The 22,483-nt window shown below is 35.1% G+C and overlaps 2 protein-coding genes across 2 annotated transcripts in view; one reads left to right on the top strand and one right to left on the bottom strand.

Annotated features, from left to right (window-relative positions):
• LOC108917183 (ecdysone-induced protein 74EF-like) overlaps nt 1-22,483 on the bottom strand; it is a gene marked incomplete at its 3' end in the record, with an annotated part of 40,112 nt that overhangs the window by 7,214 nt on the left and 10,415 nt on the right. The window lies entirely within an intron of this gene.
• On the top strand, nt 41-19,720 carry LOC108917210 (U7 snRNA-associated Sm-like protein LSm11). The gene is made up of 4 exons (XM_018723696.1): nt 41-323; nt 10,059-10,174; nt 17,947-18,085; nt 19,400-19,720. The coding sequence occupies exons 1-4, from the start codon at nt 41-43 to the stop codon at nt 19,576-19,578; spliced, it is 717 nt and encodes a 238-aa protein (XP_018579212.1). The 3' UTR covers nt 19,579-19,720.

The following is a 22,483-nucleotide window of genomic DNA, read 5'->3' as shown; positions in this document are numbered from 1 at the left end:
GGCAAGCTCGGTAAACAAACAAACAAACAGCTGTTTCAGTATGGCCGACCAGGAACACGAAAATGCAAGTGAGAGCAGTAAAAGTGATAAAAGTGAGGATTACGACCCCCGTTTGGACTTTTTTAGTGACAGATTCGATCCCTTGTTGGCTTTGGCTAAACGAAACCTAAAAGCTCCCGATATTTCTGCCAAGAAATATGATAATTTAGCATTTTATGAGTCGGCCGCGAATAAAGAGAAAAATCCACAACAGGGGCAACAGAGCAGTAAGAAAAAACAAGCGATGGATGTAGAAGTGAGGAGGAAATGGTTGCCACATCAGAGTGAGTTGTTGAATTATTTGTTGTAGTAAATTGGTCAAGTTTTGCATTTTATAAAGTGAGGTTATGTGTGCACGTGTTAGATGTTTTTGCACAGGACCGGCATTGAATAAAGTACGTTTAAATACTATAAAATACACTGTTTACTATAAAAAATTACAGGTTAACAAATCAGTAGGTTTTTAATAGAACTTAGGCTTGTTTTGTTGACAAATTGACTTTTGTATATTCACAAACCTGGCAAAACAGTTTAATATTTTTTTCGTGTAGTAAACTTATTGGTCCTGTAATTGTTTCGCTAATTTGCAATATCAGATAGAATGCTTTAAATTATTATGAATGTAAATTAATTTCATGCCTTACAGTTCTATTTCTTTTGAATTATTTTGTATTGTGTATTGTTTTTGAGTTTGTTTCAACACATTTTAATTTCTGGAGATTAAAGATTTAACTAATGATGTTCTGAGAGAAACAACTACTCTGCGGATTATAGATTTACTTGATTAATTTTACAATTTATTACAACCAAGGAAATATCTGAAATAAACGCTCATTTATCATATTTTCGGATTTGTGTTGTGTTAAATTCCATTTACCCAGTTGCCAGTTTTTTTTCCAAACACACTTCTCGATTTATCGCAGCTTGTCAGAAGAAACAATACAACAACGTTCGCTTCAGGCTACCATTCTGTCGGGACGATACGAATAAAAATTCCTGTCGCACTTTCTATTTTTGTTTTTGGTCATTCAGAGAGCGCAGTAAAAGTGAACATCTGTTCGGCCCGTTTGAGTTCTCGTCGTAGGATTATTCCTCGTTATGTCAACAGCCTCAGACGTAACCGGAATGCAATATTTAATTATAAATAAATCAAACTGGAGCACATGCAGAGGTCTTGTGTGTATAATCTGTTCCGTTTTAAATAGATTCGGTTTTGTTTCTTCCTACGTATCGTCCGTTCACTCTGCGAAATGTAAAAGGCTCAGAAATTGTAGAATAAGATCTTATTTTTAGCAAAAAAATGTCTGTTTCCAAAAATAGAATAACGCAGAACAAAAATAAAATTATTAAGTTGTTGTTTAATCACTATTATCATTAAAATTTTGCTCAAATGAACAATAGAACTTGTACGTGTTTTATTCTTCTTTATTCTTATTCTTTTTAAAAAAAATACAGCGGATACAGCGTTTTGAGCGGGTTTACTTTTGTACTACAAAATTACTCGTCGCTGTTTTTAAAAAATACGCTTATTTATCGGGCTGATGTTCTGTGAATATATTATTACAGGTGCTTTGAAAGTGAAAAACTAAAGTTAGAAGTTACAGAAATGAGAATCGTTCGAAAAGCCTTAATTGGTGTCTGTGAGGCCTTACAATAGAGTAAATAAGGTATAATAATGTCAAGACTACTGTAATTTTTCTTTTTATCAAATTAAATATATATTGATGTTTGCTAAAGAAGTAGGGAATAAATAAACAATGTTTTGGTTATACTGTTATTCCTATAAAAGAATGCAAAACATGAAATTGCAATCTTAGCAGTCTGCATTGTGGGTAGTTGGTGAAGAATTTATTATACATATGGATTAAATAGTAAAGTTAAATTAAAATATAAATGCAACACCACAATTAACTACATTAAATTTTAATTTTAATTTCTTTTTAAATCATGTTTCAAGCGTTTTTTGAATATAAAATCGAAAATATGATATCTACAGAGTGTTTAAAAAATTCAATATCACAGAGCATAAAAGAATTAGATAAATTATTTATAGAACAAGGGCGTGATGATTTTTTTTATTAAAGTTGGCCATATCTTTTTCAAAAACATTTTACATTGCAATGGGCGTAGAGGCGGCGCAAATGCATGAATAATTTCAAAGTCAGAAATTTGAAACATCATTTAAAATAAAAAAAGAACTAATAACTTATCCTCGACTAATAAAGTGACTTGTATTATAGATATTTAAAAATGTCTTGTCATATTGTGAGCTTGCTTTCAGTTGGTTTTCGTTGGTCGGTCTTTGTTGTCCACGGATTATACTTTAAAATAACCAACTGTCAGAATATTGTAATCATTTGAATGCAGTATTAAGTGTACAGTATAAAGGTTACGATTTTCAATTCATTTTTACAGTTTTGTATCTTTGTCTGACAATATCGAGGTTCTCTCTTATTTAAAATACACCAACTTTATTATTATTTTTGAACAACTCTTGTTTTATTAAAAATATTGCAGGAGATAATGGATATATATATATATANGATTTTCTCTCTTTATTACGCCTTTCGAATATGTGATTAAAATTATTGGCATTATGACTGAATCATCCTATATATATATATATATATATATATATATATATTTTTAACGAATCCGTGAATATTGTCAGTGCTGCCGGGCTAAGAATCCTTGATTGAATAGTGCGACAAAAAATGTTTAATTGCGGTGTTTGCGAAAATCAATCAATGCGATTTTTAATTAGGCAACCCGACTGCAACTTGCGATTTTATATTTTTCGTGAATCGGTGAAATACATTTTCAATCAAGTACATATTCTGCAAAAATGCTAAAAAAATTACTCTAGAAATTTTTGATTGTCTAAGGAATATCAGTTATTTTAAGAACAAACTATATGCACACGAAGAAAAATAATTGATGCGTAATAATATATTTTCGCTTCAAGCACATTTCTCTCATGTCTGCCTCGTGATGTTTTTTTCCAACAATAGACATCCAATATAGCACTCTTACATAAACATACATCAATTTATGCCTAAATAAATTGTCATTTTCATGTCAGAAAAAAATGTCTAATGATCACTCAAAGCCTGCAATTAATTCCGTTAGGCATAAACTAATTAACAAGTAATAGATATTTGTAATTAACAAGGCGGAAGCATACTGGTCTTGTCATTTATGTAATTAGTGTACCACCATCCCTAAGTGTATATAGTCCAGGCGATAGAGGATTCGAGGCGTTTGCATTTGAAGTCGTCTATTTTGTTGTACAGAAAAATCCCAAATATGTATTGTGTAGAATAAGAATCCGAGTGGCTATTCCAAAAAATCATTGCTAAATTCAGGGGACGACAAACATATAAAAAGAACGAAAAATGAGCCGTTTTGTGACATATTTTTCCCTGTAACATTGAAAGTAAGCCCTAAATAAAAAAGTCATTATATTTTGTTTATTTGAGGATTTTCTATAAAGAAACAACTACGAATTGAAAAAGTTGAATTTTGCATTAACAATGGGCCAAAAATAGTGGAAAATCGTATGTATATTTGGAGCAATTTTTAAAATAAGTAAATATTTATAAATATTGATGAAACTTTGTGAACAAATAGTAAAACATATGTCAATTCTACCCTAAAAATTTTGCAACGATCGATCGCGTGGTTTTCGATTGACAGGATTGTTAATTAAGGAAATTTCAAAAAGTTTATCGCGTACCGTAACTACAAGTACTTTCAATATCCGTTTAGTGCATTTTCGACAGATAAAAGCTTAATGAAAGAAAAATCATTTTGTATGTTTGTTGTTCCCCTGAATTTAGCAATGGTTTTTTGAAATAGGCAAACTCAGATTCTTATTCTACATAATATTTGGGATTTTTCTGTACAACAAATTAGATGACTTCAAACACAAAGGCCAAAGCTTACTTTTACTGCTCTATCGACTGGACTAATATTTAAATGACAATACTTTGGTTTCTATCGACAGAAATGCTCGAAACCATGAATTCTTACCTACTGTAATATTTTAATCTTTGTATAAAAAAAAGACGCAGTGTCTCTTGATATATCCGAAAAGTACCTACCTACATACATACGAAACAATTAGAATTTTGCGCATATGCTAACAAATAATTTGTGGTGCAAATATGGGATATGCAGATACTTTGTTACTTGTTTTTTATTTTTAAACTTGCACTAACTGGATCAACAAATATCTGGTGCAAGGTGCAAGAAAGGGAATAAGTGACATTGTTACTTATCGAATTAATGTACCAGTCTATAGCCAGTCTATAGATAGGCATACAAATCCCACATTTGACGTAGCAAAAAGAGCATATTTTTCAAACTTTTACATGGTCGACAGTATTTGGAAAAGAGTCCGCGTTCGCAACCATTGTTGATGAATCTAGTGGTGTCCATCTGAGACAAGACCGGGTGTCGATTATGAGGCATTGAGAAGTCATTGACAGCCCATTTAAATTTAGATATTTCGCGTGCTGTCGCAGGGAGCAACGCCCTAGAGCTGACAGAGTTGGCACTCGGTGAACTATTTATCGTTTCTTGCATAATTCGGCTATTTTTAAGTCTATTATCTTCTCCTGACACACGTCTCGAGGCGAATCTACGGTTTCCCGAGGTGGCAACTGGCAACAATAACGGATTTACTTAAACTATGAAACATTTCTTTTGAGTTTCACCACAAAGCTATTCATTTTGCAAAAAAATATATATATATTTAGAATTTTTTGATAAAAATACATACAATTTTAAATATATCGTGGTAACTATCAAAAAATCATTGCTGTAAAATTGTTTATTTCCAACAAAAAATATCCACACATTTTTTTGTTACGACCGAATAGTAGTATTTTAAATTTAATCAATGATTAGTCTATTTTAAAATTTAAATGATAATAGTTTGGAAACTGCTTGTTTACGAATAACATTCTCTTCTACTACAATTAATTTAGCAGTTTTGATAACGAATAAGAAAAAATAATTAACGATATTGTAAGGAAACAACTACTCTGCTTACTAAAGCCTCGTACGGCATTGAATTATATCTGTGATGTCAAGTTAAGATCATTTGTCACCTGTCATTGCACTGGTATCAAACTTATTAGATTCTACTTTGTAAGTTACAGGCGAGTCATAGTTATTTAGATGCCTACCGATATGTTCTCAGTATGGGTAAGATATAACCTGCAAAATATAGCAATATATAGGGTGATTCAGTCATAATGTCATTAATTTTAAGGGAAGATAGGGAATAATGAGTAGAATACAAATACGTTATTAAAAAAAAATTAAAATGCAAAAAAATAATTTCAAATCATTATTTAAACCCCTTCTTGGGCCGCTCCTGACAGCTGACCTAGAAAGGTTTATCGAGAGTGAATCTTGACCTACTGTATTCTGTTACTGACCTAGCTTTTACCGTGTTTTTAATAGTGATTGACAAAAACAGCTTTTTACCAAGAAACATGATTGAATAAAATATTTTTTTTTACATTTTAAATATTCGTATTATTTATTTGTTAATAAATAGATAAGGATATTAATTGTTTTCGAATGTTGGGTTATTGCAATTTAGAGTTTATAATATTGTACGTTTTCTTCAGAACTTATCAAAAAAAATCTGGATGTACAGGGAACTCTTACAAATACAATTTTGTAAAGAAAAAATAAAAAATGGCACTTATTTTATATCAGCAAATTCAACTGCTTTTGCCGCTTTCGTTATTCTTAATTAATAAAATTAATTTGTGGTTTTAAATAATAAAATAATTTGGCATACCTGATCTTACAACTATTCAAAATTTTGTCTACCGACGTGTAAACACATTTGGATCTGTATTACTCAGTTTCTACGAACTGACACAAATGCTGTTTTGTTTCACCATAACACAAATAATGTTTCACCATAATACAAATGTTTTCTTGCTTCACAATAAATTCAAACAGTATCCCTCAACTCCGAGTTGCTATACACGCAAGCCATTTGTGACACTAACTACGAAAAAACTATTGTAAACACTATGACAGCGACGACTGTAAAATCGGATTTCAGTATTCGGAGTCGCTGGGGCCACGTGGCTCTCCATGCGTATTACGAATGACGCTAGAGACTACAAATTGTCCAGCTATGTAATGGTTGAAAGTACTACAACTTCAGTAATTTTTTTTTCTCGGAAACTATAAGGATTTTACAATTTTTTTAAGATATTGACTCCATTTCTCATGCCGCAACTATTCCCAAATTTTTTTGGATAAGTTGTGAATCACCCTATATTTATAATTGAATATGACTTTTTACTATTATGTTCAATTAATTATTCAGTTTGTAGTACGCATACCTGTGACTTGTTTTCAAAGAGTAGTATGGTACCTACCCGTTTAAAATGCTAGTACGGCTAAAACAACTCTCATCCGTCCATAGCACTTTTTTTAATAAAATGATGATCCACTCTACTTTGGTTTTGAAACCAAATACAAAATTTAAGACTGGGGAAATCAGCTGGTTCGCTTCAACGTTCGAACGCTCTGTAGTGCGCCGGCTTGTCAGCAAATGTTGGGCGCCGAAGTTAAGATAATTTGCTGATTTTTAAAAGGTTAAGTAACATTTTTTTTTCGATTTTCTGTCTATTAGAACTTCTGAATACTTTTAATTATTATGCATTGTGTATAATACACTTTGTAGGTTATATCTTACCTACACTGAAAAGAGAAAATCTAACCCTACGTCAACGACGTGTACTGTGAAAACTGTTTCTTTTTTGTGTTTTGTATCAGCATTCTCACAACTCTCCTGACGTTGAAGTTTGCTATTTTCTAAATATTTTTTCGAATTCCCTTAAAAAAAGTAATTGTGTTTACTCTAAATATACATTTAATTAAACAACTTAATTTCATATGGCGATTTTCAATTATTTCTCACGATTTCACTATCTTTCTTAAAAATTGCGTACAGTTTAAGACTTCCTCCATAAATTTTGAGCAATGCCCTGTTCCGCTTAATGATTTAAAAAAAAACGTTCAATAGGACTCAGCTCCGGACGCACCCGGGGCGCCAAAATCTAAATATCTCGCCGTACATTTTCGCGAATCTAGGACGGCTGTTTATAACGTAATCCACCTAGACTGTCGGTGTCCCGCGCATCGCGGCACTAGAAACATCTAGCCGGCTGAGCCGGCTAGCTTGGGCGCTGTGCGAACTTAGCCTAGGAGTTCGACGACCCCGTCGGCACGGCCAATGTTGCTGTTGGTGCCCGTTCGTGATGATGATAATGGGGACGGACTCTTCCACCGCACTCGTCTATTATTTTTGTCCGTTGCACCAAATACCTGCCCGCCATTGTTTTAATTTTACGACACACCGGACAGGCCAGGAACCAAAACAAAGCCGTGGTTCTGATAAATATAACTCGTACGGCGGCAGGTTCACGATTCGAGGGTTCAATAGACTCGGGCTTTTTTTTTAGTAGCGCGTGATCATAGCGAGCGGTTTGCCCAATTGTATCCGGGGGCTTGTTAGGATGCAATATTATTCTATTATTGCAGATGTGGGAAGGAGATTGGGGTTTACGTTAAGTTTGTATCTAATTTTATGTATTTTAGACTGCATTGTGTAAAATAACTGGCACTTTAGTCTTGAGGTAGGTACCAAGGTACAACATGCGCTCTTTTCTTTCTCCGTGGCCTAAAATAACTAAAAATAATCAACAATAAAAAGACACTTTAGTTCTGGGGTATGTACGAAGATATATGCTGTTTTTATCTCTCCCTGACCTAAAATAACTAAAAATGATCATGAACTAAAAGTATATTAGAGATGCAAGGAACTAAAATGCATTTTTTATTCTTGAAGTATTAAAAGGCACTTTAGTTAAGGGATATACGCTGCGTTTACTTTTAGTGACCTAAAGTAACTAAATATAATCATTAATTAAAAGTTTATTATATACCAACGGACTAAAGTGCATGTTTTAGTCACGAGAGATTAAAAGGCACTCTAGTTCTTAAGTACATACGATATTTTTGCAATCAGGGGCCTAAATTATGTATATTAATATACAAGAAACTAAAATGCCTGTATTAATCTTGGAGAAAGAAAAGCCACTTTAGTTTCGCATATATATTTAGTTCTGGGGTATATAATAAGACATATTAAATCTTTTTGCGCCTAAAATAACTAAATATAATCATTGATTAAAAATATATTATATACCAAACGACTAAAGTGTATCTTTTAGTCTCCAGGGATTAAAAGGCACTCTAGTTCTTAAGTACATACGATATTTTTACAATTAGGGACCTAAAATAATAATATTAATATACAGGAAACTAATGTGTTTGTTTTAATCTTGAAGAACGAAAAGTCACTTTAGTTTTGCATGTATATTTAGTTCTGTGGATATATTATCTCTTTTTTGTGCCTAAAATAACTAAAAATAATCATTAACTAAAAAATGAAGTGCCTCTTTTAATCCAGAGTAATTAAAAGGCACTTTAGTTAAGGATATACGCTGTGTTTGCTCTTAGTGGCCTAAAGTAACTAAATATAATCACTAATTCAAAGTTTATTATATACCAAGGGACTAAAGTGTATCTTTTAGTCACGAGAGATTAAAAGGCACTCTAGTTCTTAAGTACATACAATATTTTTGCATTCAGATGCCTAAAATAAGTATATTAATATGCAGGAAACTAAAGTGCTTGTCTGCTATCTTGGAAAAAGGATAGTCACTTTAGTTTCGCATATATATATTTAGTTCTGGGATATATAATAAGACATATTAGCTCTTTTTGTGCCTAAAATAACTTAAAAATAATCATTAACTAAAAAAATTAAGTGCCTCTTTTAATCCAAAGTAATTAAAAGGCACTTTAGTTAAGTGTTTGCTCTTAGTGGCCTAAAGTAACTAAATATAATCATTAATTCAAAGTTTATTATATATCAAGGAACTAAAGTGTATCTTTTAGTCTCCAGGGATTAAAAGGCACTCTAGTTCTTAAGTACATACGATATTTTTACAATTAAGGGCCTAAAATAAGAATATTAATATACAGGAAACTAAAGTGTTTGTTTTAATCTTGAAGAAAGAAAAGTCACTTTAGTTTTGTATATATATTTAGTTCTGTGGTATATAATAAGGCTTATTAGCTCTTTTTGTGCCTAAAATAACAAAAAATAATCATTAACTACAAATGAAGTGTCTCTTTTAATACACAGTGATTAAAAGACACTTTAGTTTTGAGGTATGTGTCGAGGTATATACCCTTTTTGCTCTCGGTTGCATAAAATTACTAAAAATAGTCGTTAACTAAAAGTATAGTAGGGATACGAGGAACTAAAGTGTATTTTTAAACTGGAGGGATATATACTTAGTGACCTTTATTAACAAATTATAATCATTAATTATAGTACGTACGTCATATACATATTGAGGGACTAAAATAATCCCAATGGCAAGTTTAGTTGTCCAAGACGTAGTCGATTACGTCATAAAAGACACTTTATAAAAATACGTTTTTGAGGAATTGCTCGTATTTGACCCCTCAAGACTAAAAACCACACTTTAGTTCCTTGGTACACAGAAAACTATTATTTAACTAAAAAATATATTAAAGTTTGTAATGTTTTCATTGCAATACCGTGTTTTTGTCTGAACTGAAGCCCATGAAAAGAATAGTCGATTAAAACAGTTTTCATGTCAATGTGTAGTACAACTACAACTTGACCTTCCTGGTCAGTCATTCGCAAAGCGCCCTTGCGTGCTCTCCGTGAAATCACAAAATTATGCACCACGTCGCATGTCCACTCCTACGTAAACATATATACTAGTAGTTCTGGAGCTAATACCATTATTGAGTTTGGTTGAGTTTCGCATTAATAACCTCTAAGAAACACTGTCTAAATTCCGCTTAAATTCGTCTATTTTATTATGTTAAAAATGGTCTAACAATGTTAATTTAATTGTTTTTTAATTTTTTTACAGTGCCAATAAGAGCAGAAGCTGCTGTCCCGAGAAAGACCGTCTTCTCAAGAATGGAAACGATGAAGGGCCCATTGGCCCTTCTGAGAACATGTAGAGACGAAAGGTTGCAAATTAAGGCAAGTAAATATAAATTAATGATTCTAAAACCAGTCTCGTTTATTTACTTCCGAACTAATTTGGAACTCCAAGTACAATGGTGATTATTTGATCAGTCACACGCTAATAAGTGGCCAAATGCAAAGTTATGTGATTCAATCGACACTAATTTCGCATATATCTCGTTTAGAACTGATATGGTTGGTTAAATTTGTATGAGTCAAGTTTATTTTGACTCTCTATGACGGTTTTGTCGTCTCAACTATGAAGGCTGCAGGCTTGGTTACACTGGCATCAATATATTGTTACAACGCGGTGAATAGTGTCATCAATGAGACATAGATGGTGACATCTAACGGTGCGGTGCTGGAAGAAGAGTAATAAAAATGGTAATCTTAGCGAATTTATAAATTAAATTGTTACAGCTGTAACGTATCTGTGACATAAATGAATGAAAACCAGTTATTAAACGGAGATAGGGGATAATGTAGTAGCGCATCAGAAATAATTTTTGAATGCCGATAGAAACAGCAGCGCCTGCCTCTAGGTAACAACCTAGCATTGCTAGACACGCGTTTTGACAAATTATGACATTTTTAATATCATTTTTCATTTTAAAATGAACATTTCAATAATTTCATAGTAGTATGCTACTTATACATGTAAGTAAATCGTGATCACAGTTTGTAGATAATCTTAAATACGTAAAAGTTCTTTGCAAAAAGAAGGATTTTGCGTGAATGCTGTTGAAATACGCAGAAAATATATTTCTCGGCGCCCAACACGCCTAACACAAGACAGATTCTTTTTAAGATACATCAATCAAAAATGTATTTCTCAGCCTGTTGGAATCAACACATTGGCGAAGGTACCCTCAATAGTTGCTTCATTCCTGAATATAGCAAATCCAGAAGCATATACTGGCCATTGTATTGGCCAATAAAGGTGCTGATCTTACAACCATCAAACGGCATGGTGGATGGAAGAGCTCCTCTGTAGCAGAAAGTTATGTTGAGGAGTTTATATCTAACAAACTTGATATTGCAAGGAAAATCCAAGGAAAATATAGCTGTTCCTTAGAAGAAGAGACATCCGTAACTTGTGCAAGTTTTTCACAAACTTCGGCAGATGTTATGCGTTCCGAAAATGATGGCAGCAATGCTACAAGGGTTGTTATTAACGGAAAGGAAGTTAAATGTGATAAAACAAAATTATATTACTATAAATGTAAATGTTAATGTTAATGAGTAAATAAATTAAATTTGATTTTTTAGAGGTTTATTATTTTTTCATTATTCTACTAGTGAAATAAGGTTATTTTCTTCCACTAGTGGATAAGTATAACTTTAGACGGTTCATACGTGTGGATAAAAGTCTGATTATAAGGTGATTGCGGATAAATATTATGCCATTCGGATAATTCGTATTATTTGGGGAAAAGCCCCATTCACATCGCGTTATCCGAATGGCAGTCACTTGTTACAGTTGCCTTCGTCCGAATATCAAGTTCCGCTGGCGTAGGGCGGTTATAGGCGCGGCAAGCGAAAAGTAGTCTAAGGCCGTCACGTAGGTACCCAAATTCGGCCCTGTGGGCATCTAATGAATAAGAAATCAGTCGCCTCCTGCGCCGATACGAATCGCCGGTCCCAGCGCGCGTTATATAACCCACTTATTGGCGAATTTAAACAAAATATTACACAACGCAACCACGCGTTCGAACGAAACTAGTGCCAGGGTCAATGTTTGTAGGTGAATGCCGATTTTTTTTTAGGTAACTGGGTGAATATTAAAGAAAGCACAAACTTGACCCGATAATATTTCTGTGTAGAGGTCGGAACGAGAATTTATCATTGCGGTACACGATATTTCTTAACTAATGTTAATCTAGGCGATACCCACATCTCCGATACGTTTCATGCAAATTTATACGAAATGTTCCGTGGTATAATGGGTGCTTTTGTTCTCTTTGGTTGCGTTTGTCACCGGTTGAATTACAATCACATTTGTGCAGTACAATGTGTCCCAATAACGACCAGGACACCTCTCTATTTTTTTTTCTAATCAGTTTATTACAGTCTGTTTTGTACTTAGAGCATATACTACTGGAGAGGACTGGGTGTCTTGGCCGGTGGATTTCGATCTGCCGAGGTAAGCACCACGGACACAGGCTGGAATTTGGATGGGTGACCTAAGGCAGGCTCGGGGACGTGGCTGTGGCAGCATCACGGACTCAAGCTGGAATTTGGATGGGTGACCTAAGGCAGGCTCGGGGACGTGGCTGTGGCAGCCTACCAGAGACCTGGGTCGCGCAACATTTGCCGCACGCGTGTGGTCCCCGATAAATGGTAATGAGAACAGAGCAAATAAAATCTCTGTAACTCAAGACCATGCTATCATATATAAACTGTACGAGATTTTGCCACCAAGCCACCCGTGTAGTAAATGGGATGGTTTGAAGAAAAGTACTCGAGTAATGAAGGAGGGGGCCTAATAAGGCCTAAGTGCCGCGGTGGAAAAACAATTCCCTGCGACATATATACATACATATACCACTGGAGGCAGTATCTATGCTATCGCGTGCTGCTAGAGAGAGATAGTATATACCCTCCTATTCTCTCTCTAAACCTCCGCCACACATTCGGCAATCGCGTGCTCCTCCCTCTCTCTCTATATATATACCTCCGCTACACTCTCGGCCACTAAGAGGCTGCTTCCAGTAGTATATACAAGGTTTTGTATGTCTTTGCAAAAAGAAATTTTTGAGAAAAAATGAGAAGACTTTCAGCCTCTGACTTTAGTTTACGGTGCTCGCTTTCTAAATCATATCAAATAGAAGACGCTGGAGAAACAATTTTGCATAGCGATATGCGACAGGCAAATCGGTTTGTTTGTAACTGCTGTCCAACTTCTAACAAAATGAATGATTTTAATGAATTAGTTGATATACTGCAGGTTTATAATTAATGTAGAAAAAACTATAGCGACTTTACATTTATATCGACAAAGTTATCCTAATACAATTTTTCCTTTCCGTGAAGAAAGTTTAGTAAACTAGAAGCAAATCTAAGACAGTTAAGGTATAGGAAAAATATATATGTAACAATATTAATAAACAAAAAATTGTGCGATGCAATATTAAATGCAAACAAGCAGTGAAATTTAAAAGTACTGTTCAAAGTTCAAACTGTTGTCCACTTCTTTGGATACATTCGCATCTTCGAATTATATTTGTACACTGTGCCGCGGAACCTCCTCCTGTCCTGGCTGAGACCCGCCAGCTGAGACCCATCGCCGCCGGCTAAGACATGTTCTCCTGGCGATCACGCTTTTCTGGAGCATCTAACGGGCCCCTATCAACTGTGGTCGAGATTACAGAAGCAATATGTAACTGGTGTCATCTTCATGACGCCATTCAAATTACTCTAAATTAATATACATTTAAACTCGCTCAATAATGAGGACATTTACTTTGATTTAGGTACAAGTGCGTCAAATTACGTGAAGAATTTATTTTAAGAAGTACATATATTTGAGTGAAAGTACACTCAGTTTTGGTTTAAATATAATCAGAAATGAGTAAAATGATCAAAATGTCCAATAATTTCACTCAATGGGTTCACTTTGAACCTTTATTGCTTTGATTTGAAGTGGCTTCAGCTGATTTGACTTGTCAAATGGCTATTTATTCGGTATTACTGTGGCTTTCATAGTGCTCATATTATTGTGGTTTATTGTTTAGATCAGTCTTGTAAGTGTTCAAAATGGCCCGTGTTTTTAGTAAAGAGGATGGAAGGGTTGGGTGAAACAAAGATTGCGATTTATGTTATCGCGATTGGGTGACTTAAGTGGAGTGATTGAATAAACTAAACTTGCACACAAACTTAAATGTATATACAACTGAGTTGTTCGAGAGCAAAATTTAAACTTTCAGCAGTACGAAAATATTGGTGTTGGTGGCTGTTATGTCATAGTACATTATTAAGTAAAAGCAATGTGAACGTGAATAACGAAGCACTCAACCAAATTCGCTAAGAGTCTTATTAAATTTATCGTTTTCCTTAATTAGATTTATTGGACGTCGCAAAACTTAAGCGCCAATAAAGAGTGTAGCGCCTATTCGATAATTGCCGCATTTACTTTTTGTCGGGTAGAAAAACCATTGTTATATAACTCGCTTTAATGTTCGAACAACCCCGATTACCATACCGGCCAGATGGCCGATTTGCATCACACCGAACGGGCATCCTCATAAACGCATCCTCTGTTCCTCGCCGATGACTTTCTCCGCAAAAGCGAATGCGTCAAGACGCGAATGTCCGAACGTTCCCTTCCATTGATTGCAACATTCGCACTCGGAGACATTTAAGGTGTATGACGTTCTGTTGGCGGTAACGTCGTCGTAAATCCGAATGGATTTAATTGGAATTATTCATGAGGTGTTAACACCTTTTCTTTCCGAGATTAGTACCTCGAAAACGCGCAACTCGAAAGGCTTCAGTCGGAGTTCCATAAAAAGATCGATTTGTACAGACTTTAACAAATAAATTGTTACATTTTAATATGTCGCTTACAGCTTGACTTTGTCCGAACAATTTTTCCTCAAAATGTCGCAGTTCGGAAATATTTATTTTCGGATACTTGAAAATTTCCACTATTTGGGGATTTTCCCGAGTTATTTCGTTATCCTCCTCTTCAAATAGTCTCCAGAGAGCCACGCTAAATTACTAGATAATTACATATAACACTTATTTTAATAACTTTACCCTTTACTGGTTACGATATGAACAAATAATAATATCAACTAATAAATAATAATACGTATTATACCAACAACATACCCCGCCAAGCAATGCTCTGCACTGCACTGGCAAAGGGGCAAAGCTAAGTGAACCCGTGTATCATACAAAAAAAAAATATTTACGACCTAGTGGACCAATACAGGTTTGCTTTGATGACCAGCGCGCCGCCGTCAGTTCTACATCAGGCGGACTAGTTTACCAATACCGGACTTGCCGAATTGCTATTTGAGTATAAATTACGGGACACATCATGGTCAAAGCATAAGAAGAAATTGCGGGAGAAGTGCATACAGTCCTGTGCTTTAAGATTTACAGGTTCCAATTGACATCGTAACAACTATACTATAGGGTTGCTTATTATTTGGCGTATGTGACGACACTATCAAACTGCTCAGATATAAGAAAAGATACAATTTCTTTGTGTCCTCCCGAGTCAGTTTCTGTAATTTCATAATTTAAAATGGAATCACCTGGTCCACATGAGCGCATTTTTCGGAGGGCGTGAAAATTACGAATTGAAGAACGCCGCAATTAAGGGTCTTCCGCTGGTAGCGACAATTTCGTCGTCGGGCAGCGTACCAAGCGCACGAAATTAATCACCGACTGAAATTAACCATGGCGTTGACCATGGGCGGTAGCCGACGAGCTATGTCGCGGTCGATTCCCCCCTCGTGGACGACGGCCAGCACCGCGCTGGTCCGCCGTTTCGCTCGCTAGCAAGAAATCTACTAACCTTCTGCCACGGTTTTCCTTGTTGAGAAATAGTATTTAATTATTTATACGAGAGAGGCCATCGGAGATTTTTATTGACACCGGTTGCCATTGACGCCGCTGTATTTGGTCAGAGAGGTAGGTCCGACGGAGCGTATGTTGATCGTAGAATGTACAGGGCGTAACATAGACAATTCAATATGGGAAGGCGTTTAATGAACCTATATTTTGATATTGAGGTAATTCGAATGAATTATGTCCTTCAGAATGCAGAAATCTTGACTACGGTGCCGAATTGACGTTCCTGCACTCTCAGCAACACTCTCTTCTCACGAACTGCTTCTATGCTTTGTGTTGAGCGACTTGATGAAGGACCATCAGAGATCACTAATTGATTCAGTCTCCCTGTAACCCCTTCACAGTTGATGAAGATAAATCACCATTCCGACCATATTTTGTACGAAAATTGCGAACTGTAGCTGCCAAACTTTCATTATTTTTAAAATATTGCTCAATAATGAATACGCGTTGTTCGTTCGTCTAGCGTTCCATTTTTAATAACCCTGAATTGTCAGCTGTTACACTGTCTTTTGTTTTTCGTTGGATACACTTTACCGCACAAATGGCGCCAAATTCAAATCTTACGTGAATTTTGGGACACCCGTATGTATGTATGTATGTATGTCGGAGGGTGGTGGAATTGTTTTTCCACCACTTAGGCCTTATTAGGCCCCTTGTACACCCTTCATTACTCGAGTACTTTTCTTCAAACCATCCTATTTACTACACGGGTGGCTTGGTGGCAAAGTCTCGTACAGTTTATGTATGATAGCATGGTCTTGAGTTACAGAGATTTTCTTTGCTCTGTTCTCATTACCATTTTATCGCGGACCAAACGCATGCGGCAAATGTTGGGCGATCCAGGTCTCTGGTAGGCTGCCACAGCCACGTCCCCGAGCCTGCTTTAGGTCACCCATCCAAATTCCAGCTTGCGTCCGTGATGCTTGCCTCGGCAGATCGAAATCCGCCGGCCAAGACACGCGGTTAGGCGGTCCCATACACCCGATATAATTTATCTAGACTCAATTTCACGTTGATCTTTGTCCAAAGGGATCTTAAAATATACATGGCGTTCCATAGATAAAATATATATAAAAGGAGGTGTAGTAGTTTATGCGTTAATTTAAAGCCAACTTAAATTCGTGTTGGTCTTTGTCCAAAGGGATGTTAGCTATTAGAAATAAGAACATAACGTAACTTATTTTAACGTTTGATACATTAGATAATAACTTCAGTAATCCATGTATATTTAATTAGTACTATTTGTATGTACATAATATTATTTTTGATAACTATTATTAATCTGGTCCATTGAGACAGTCATATATACTGCGTCTTGAATTAAAGTGCCAATAAATTAAAAATTTTGTCACCGTATTGATATTGTCTTCTCTTTCAAGGAAATCCATTGATTGTACTTTGTACATAGGTCATAGATCACTAAAAATGATGATCAAAACAGTATCACCACCGTTATTAGTCAAAAGACATTTCAGTTAATTACCTTTCGTGAACCGCTGGCACACTTTTTGGGAACCACTGTGTACGGACCATGCTTGAATGAACCTCGTCAGAGCACATTCGAGATACACAGGAAGTGCGTTGGTGTCTTACGTTCCCTCCTGCGAATTCCCAGTTTTTATGAGTAAAACAACGCTTACGTGGATATTTTTCCTTTTAGTGCAACTTCCTAATTTTCCGTTCGATTGACATTGTTGATCGCCGACAAATAAGCAATTTAATCCGTACAAAAGTGGCGGGTAAAATCCTTGCCTTGGCAAGGCATACCTTGATGACCGCCGTGTTTGTTAGGCGTAGTAACCTTGCCGCTCGGCCTCGCAGGAACCTCGCGCCAAGGCCCGCGAAAGTATTGTCTTTGCCTTTGCCGAGATAATACTACCGCAATGACTACAATGCGGGCGCGGGCACGAAAAAAAATCTGACGGGAAACGCGGATGTTTCGCGAAAACCGCACGGGGAAAGGGTACATCGTAGCCTCAAATTTCAATTTTGAACTATTCAAAAGATGAGTAAAATTTGAACAGAATTAATAACTGTTACCGGGCAATCAAACCTGTGATTGTCAAAAATAACAAAATTCTAGCAACAGCAGAATTTTTGCTAGAGTAAGAATCTAAGCAAGCATAAAAGCACTTTTTTATTTATTTTTTTCACGTAAATTTTCTCCATAACGTAATCGTAAACAGTTACTTTTTTTACAGGTATTTACCAGAAATCAAAAAGGAATCCGTGGTTACTGCATAGGTTACTTGGCAGCATTTGACAAGCACTGGAATCTGGCCTTAGAAGAAGTGTTCGAATTCTGGACGCGACCAAAGAAACGGAAAGTTCCCGCACTTGGTAAGATATAAGACACGAGTTACAGTGCCGCTTTAGCTCGAGTTACACTAGTAACGTCACTATTTGATAGCCATTTCATCGTAGATTATTGATTAGAGAACATTTTTACACTTGAGCTACAATTTTCAATTAGAGCTACACCTTTTCACTTTGAGATTAATTTCACACGACATTGTGTCGCTCTTGAGTTACAATTTCATTGTTCACTAGAGCTTGGTACAGCTATTGAGCTATATTTTAACTTATACACTTGCTAAAATTAAATTTTTCATTAGAGCTACGTTTTTTCCCTTTACTGTAATTTTACACATTTTATCGCTTTTGAGCTACATTTTACCTTTTACACTTGAGCTACAATTTTTCATTAGAGCTACCATTTTTCACTTTGAGGCAAAAGTTAATTTTACACGACATTCTGTCGCTATTGAGCTACCACACTTGAGTTACAATTTCATTATTCACTAGAGCTACACTTTTTCAGTTTGAGGTTATTTTACGCAACATGGTATAGGTATTGAGCTATATTTTATAGTTTACACTCGAGCTAAAGTTTAATTTTTCACTAAAGCTACACTTTTTCACTTTACTGTAACAGACATTGTGTCACTCTTGAGCAACATTTACCTTTTACACTTGAGCTACAATTTTTCATTAGAGCTACACTTTTTCGCTTTGCGGTAATAATTAATTATACATGACACTGTCACTGTTGAGGTACACACTTGAGTTACAATTTAATTTTTCACTAGAGCTACAGTTTTTCAGTGTGAGCTTTAACAAAACATGGTATAGCTTTTGAACTATATTTTACCCTTCACACTTGAACCACAATTTAATTTTTTACTAGAGCTACATGTATGTATGTAATTTTACGCGATGTCGTGCTGCTCTTGAGCTACATTTTACTTTTTATACTTGATCTACAAGTTAATTTTTTCACTACAGCTACATTTTTTCATTTTAATACTTGAGCTACAATTTAATTTTTCACTAAAGCTACATTTTTTCATTTTGATGTATGTAATTTTACGCGATGTCGTGCTGCTCTTGAGCTACACTTTACCTTTTAACTTAAGCTACAGTTTAATTTTTCACTAGAGCTACATTTTTTCATTTTAATGCAATTTTACTCACGTAAATACGAGCTTTTGAGCTACATTTTGCCTTTTGCACTTGAGCTACAATTTCATATTTTAATAGAGCTACGCTTTTTCACTACAAGGTAATTTTTGGGACATTGTGTTGCTCTCGAGCTACATTTTACCTGTTACACTTGAACTACTGTTGGATTTTCACTAGAGCTACAATTTTTAGATAGTGCAGAAATGATGGAGGAACCCCGAAAACGTGTCAGACCACCTAGAATTAAAATAACCCCTCACGAGACAGACAAAAAGCTAGAAAACTGCACGAGAAATGTTGGGCAGTTCTTGATGAAGGGTGAACACGTAGCTCTTATAAGTGTGGTTAGAGATTCGAGCAACAAGGGATAAGGTCGGTCTAAAGCGTCTAAATTATGGCAATAGGGAGACGATTTCAAAACTAAAAGAGAAGCCTATACGAAAAGGTTACAGAAATTAAGGCAGAACCAAGAAGAGAATGAATTTATTAAATTAATTTGTAGGAATAAACGAATTTTAGAACAACCGAGTTTCTCTTCATTACCCTGCCTTTAAGATAGTCAAAAACTCGCGTAGCATTGATTCTGGACATAGCATTGAACGCACTTAGACTTTTACTAAATTAAAATCTAACAAAGTAACTATTTTTTGTTACATTAATAATTAATGCTGCGATATAACAGAATAATAAACACCGGCCTTCGACCGTAGCCTTGCAGGGCCCATATAATAAAAAATGTTATATTAAAAACATGTTGGTTGAGGAGTATATGCATATGGAATAATAATTTGGTCTTTGTGGAGACTGAGGCATGCGAGGTATTTGCAAAATTCGCCTTGTATTACGCGACCTGCGCTAATTAATATTAATATATAAAAAAATTGCTGATTCGCTAAATTTTAATTGAGCAAAACGATGGCGCTGCGTGTAGAATTTGCATTATTTATGTTAATGGATTTTCCATATTTATCCAGACTTGAGTGGAATTTCAATTGTTCCAAAATCCATCAAAAACGTTCGTCATTTTTTGTGGAGACATTCTGTCGACAAATTCATTAGTTGGAACAATTGGAGTGGTCGAGTACCATCCACAAATGCTGAAAGAAAAGGGAACCAACAGGTTGGCCACCTCGGTCACCCGAATTCAATCCATTGGATTGGGAAGGTCTGAAAGGTAAGTTTCATTGTGCCAGTTCGTCGCTTAAGAGAATTGGGAAATTTTCAAACGTAAACTAAGCCCTCAAAAAAAAAATTAAGAAAAAAAAAATTAAGAGTTTTTATCTGAAAAGCAATATCCTTAAAACACAGGACTATGTAGGAATAATTTTGAAAAGCAATGAGTACTACGACACCCCCTTTCCTCCACTTGTGCTTCAATTTTTTTGGAGAAAATTTAGCAAAGTATGTGTCTGCATAAGTTAAAAGTCTGTGCAAAATTTCAACGTAATATCTTAAACAACAAAGTTATTAATAAAAATCCTTCTTTAAGTGCAATTTGAACATTCCACCTCTCGGAAAAAAATTGGTTCCATTATTTTCACCCAAAGAATATGCGGTTTGGCCTACTTTCTTATAACATCCAGTATAAATTTATGTCCAATTTAATTCAAAATGCCACACAAAAATTATTAATTATTTTAGCTGTTTCCACATAGCAACACATGCATTCCATTCAAAATTGCCGCTACCACAAAATATGTTCTGTTAAAATTAAGTTAAATGATAAGAAGATCCGTGCAGATTTAGTTAGTTTTGCGATTTAATTAATTAAATCATAAAACTGACTTCGAAGTCCTTGCATTCGCGCATATAACACTCTGTATCTCAAAAACTAAGCCCTCACAGAAAAGATTATAGAGAAGAATACACTCAATTATTAAATAAGAAATTCTTTACTGCAATTTAAACTGAAATCACCCTGTATAAAAATAACGATACAATTTACTCAAAATCATTAGACGAGAAAAAATGTTTAGTACCATAAGTTTACAGTATGTCATGGTAGTCAAGATGGATAATAAAATACATATTTTTTATTCCAGAGGTATGTAGAAGGTCGAAAACGAATCATCTGAATTTTTATAGAAGCCTACCGTGTCTGTACAAAAGTAAAAACAAATATATTGAAAATAATTTACGTTTTGCTTCAACAATGCATGTTTATTGAAATGTCGACGAGAAAACGACTAAGATCATTTGTCAGCAGAATTACCAGACATATACCGGTTCGAACTTATTAGTTCTCATGGGTATGTCGTAGGTGAGGCTGCGGAGAAGTTGTTTCCCAAAATATAATAATAAATAAGTAGGTCACTCTCTGCTAGTAAATACAAAGCAATACCTACTTTGTGCAATGACATTTAAGATACGACATGCACTTTGTAGGTTATATCTCACCTACAATGCATACTTATGCTGTAGATTCCGACATACAGGGTGTTTATTATTATTTTTTTAATTAAATTAAAAACGCCCTTTCAGTTTTGATTCATGTCTTCAAAAATATCGAGACGTCCGCCCAAACTCGCATTGCGAGACCGTTAACCAAGGCCGCCTGCGAAATTGGCACAACACAGCGCGCTAGACTGACGTTCCTAGACCTTCGAATTTATTACTCATTATTTGAGGTTTTTCAGCTTTAATTTATAGTAAACATGTGTGCGCGGATAAGTGCTGAGCTTAGAACCGACTATAAACCGACGCTGGTGCTGCTTTATTTTATTCCCGGCTGTGACAAGGATACCGAATGGTTTTTCTGACGTTGGAGGATAGTTTCATTGTCATCTCCGTGAGCGTTCGTAGTACAAGTGCCGCAAGGTTAGGCTCGAAGGCCTTTAATCTATCGACAATCGTTCGATATTGAATTAATTAATCTGTCGTGTAAAAAGCATGGGATTTGAATTCTAGGAAGTCATTCGATTAAAGCAACAGCCGCAGATAATTAATTAATATTAGAAATTACGATTAGCCTCTTCGGTTTGTTTTTTATCTCATTGTCTATGTGCGAACAAATAAATCTTGCGAGAAATTATTTTCATTAGGCGTTTTTAGTTTCGAATTTCAATTTTCCTTTTCCTGCTTTTTCCCTACAACTTTTCTCATCACACTTATACGAAGTCTGTTCAGAAAATAACCGAACTTTATTTTTTAAACTTTATTATTGATTTTATACATTATTAACTTCGGTAATAAGAAAAAATCACAAGGAGCCACCTACTTAAACATTGCACTCAAATAACAATATCACGAAAACTAAATGAAATATCAACAATCCAA

The sequence above is a fragment of the Anoplophora glabripennis genome, unplaced genomic scaffold, assembly GCF_000390285.2.
Source record: "Anoplophora glabripennis isolate ALB-LARVAE unplaced genomic scaffold, Agla_2.0 scaffold41, whole genome shotgun sequence".
Lineage (NCBI taxonomy): Eukaryota > Metazoa > Arthropoda > Insecta > Coleoptera > Cerambycidae > Anoplophora > Anoplophora glabripennis.
This window is presented reverse-complemented; position numbering and strand designations above follow the sequence as displayed.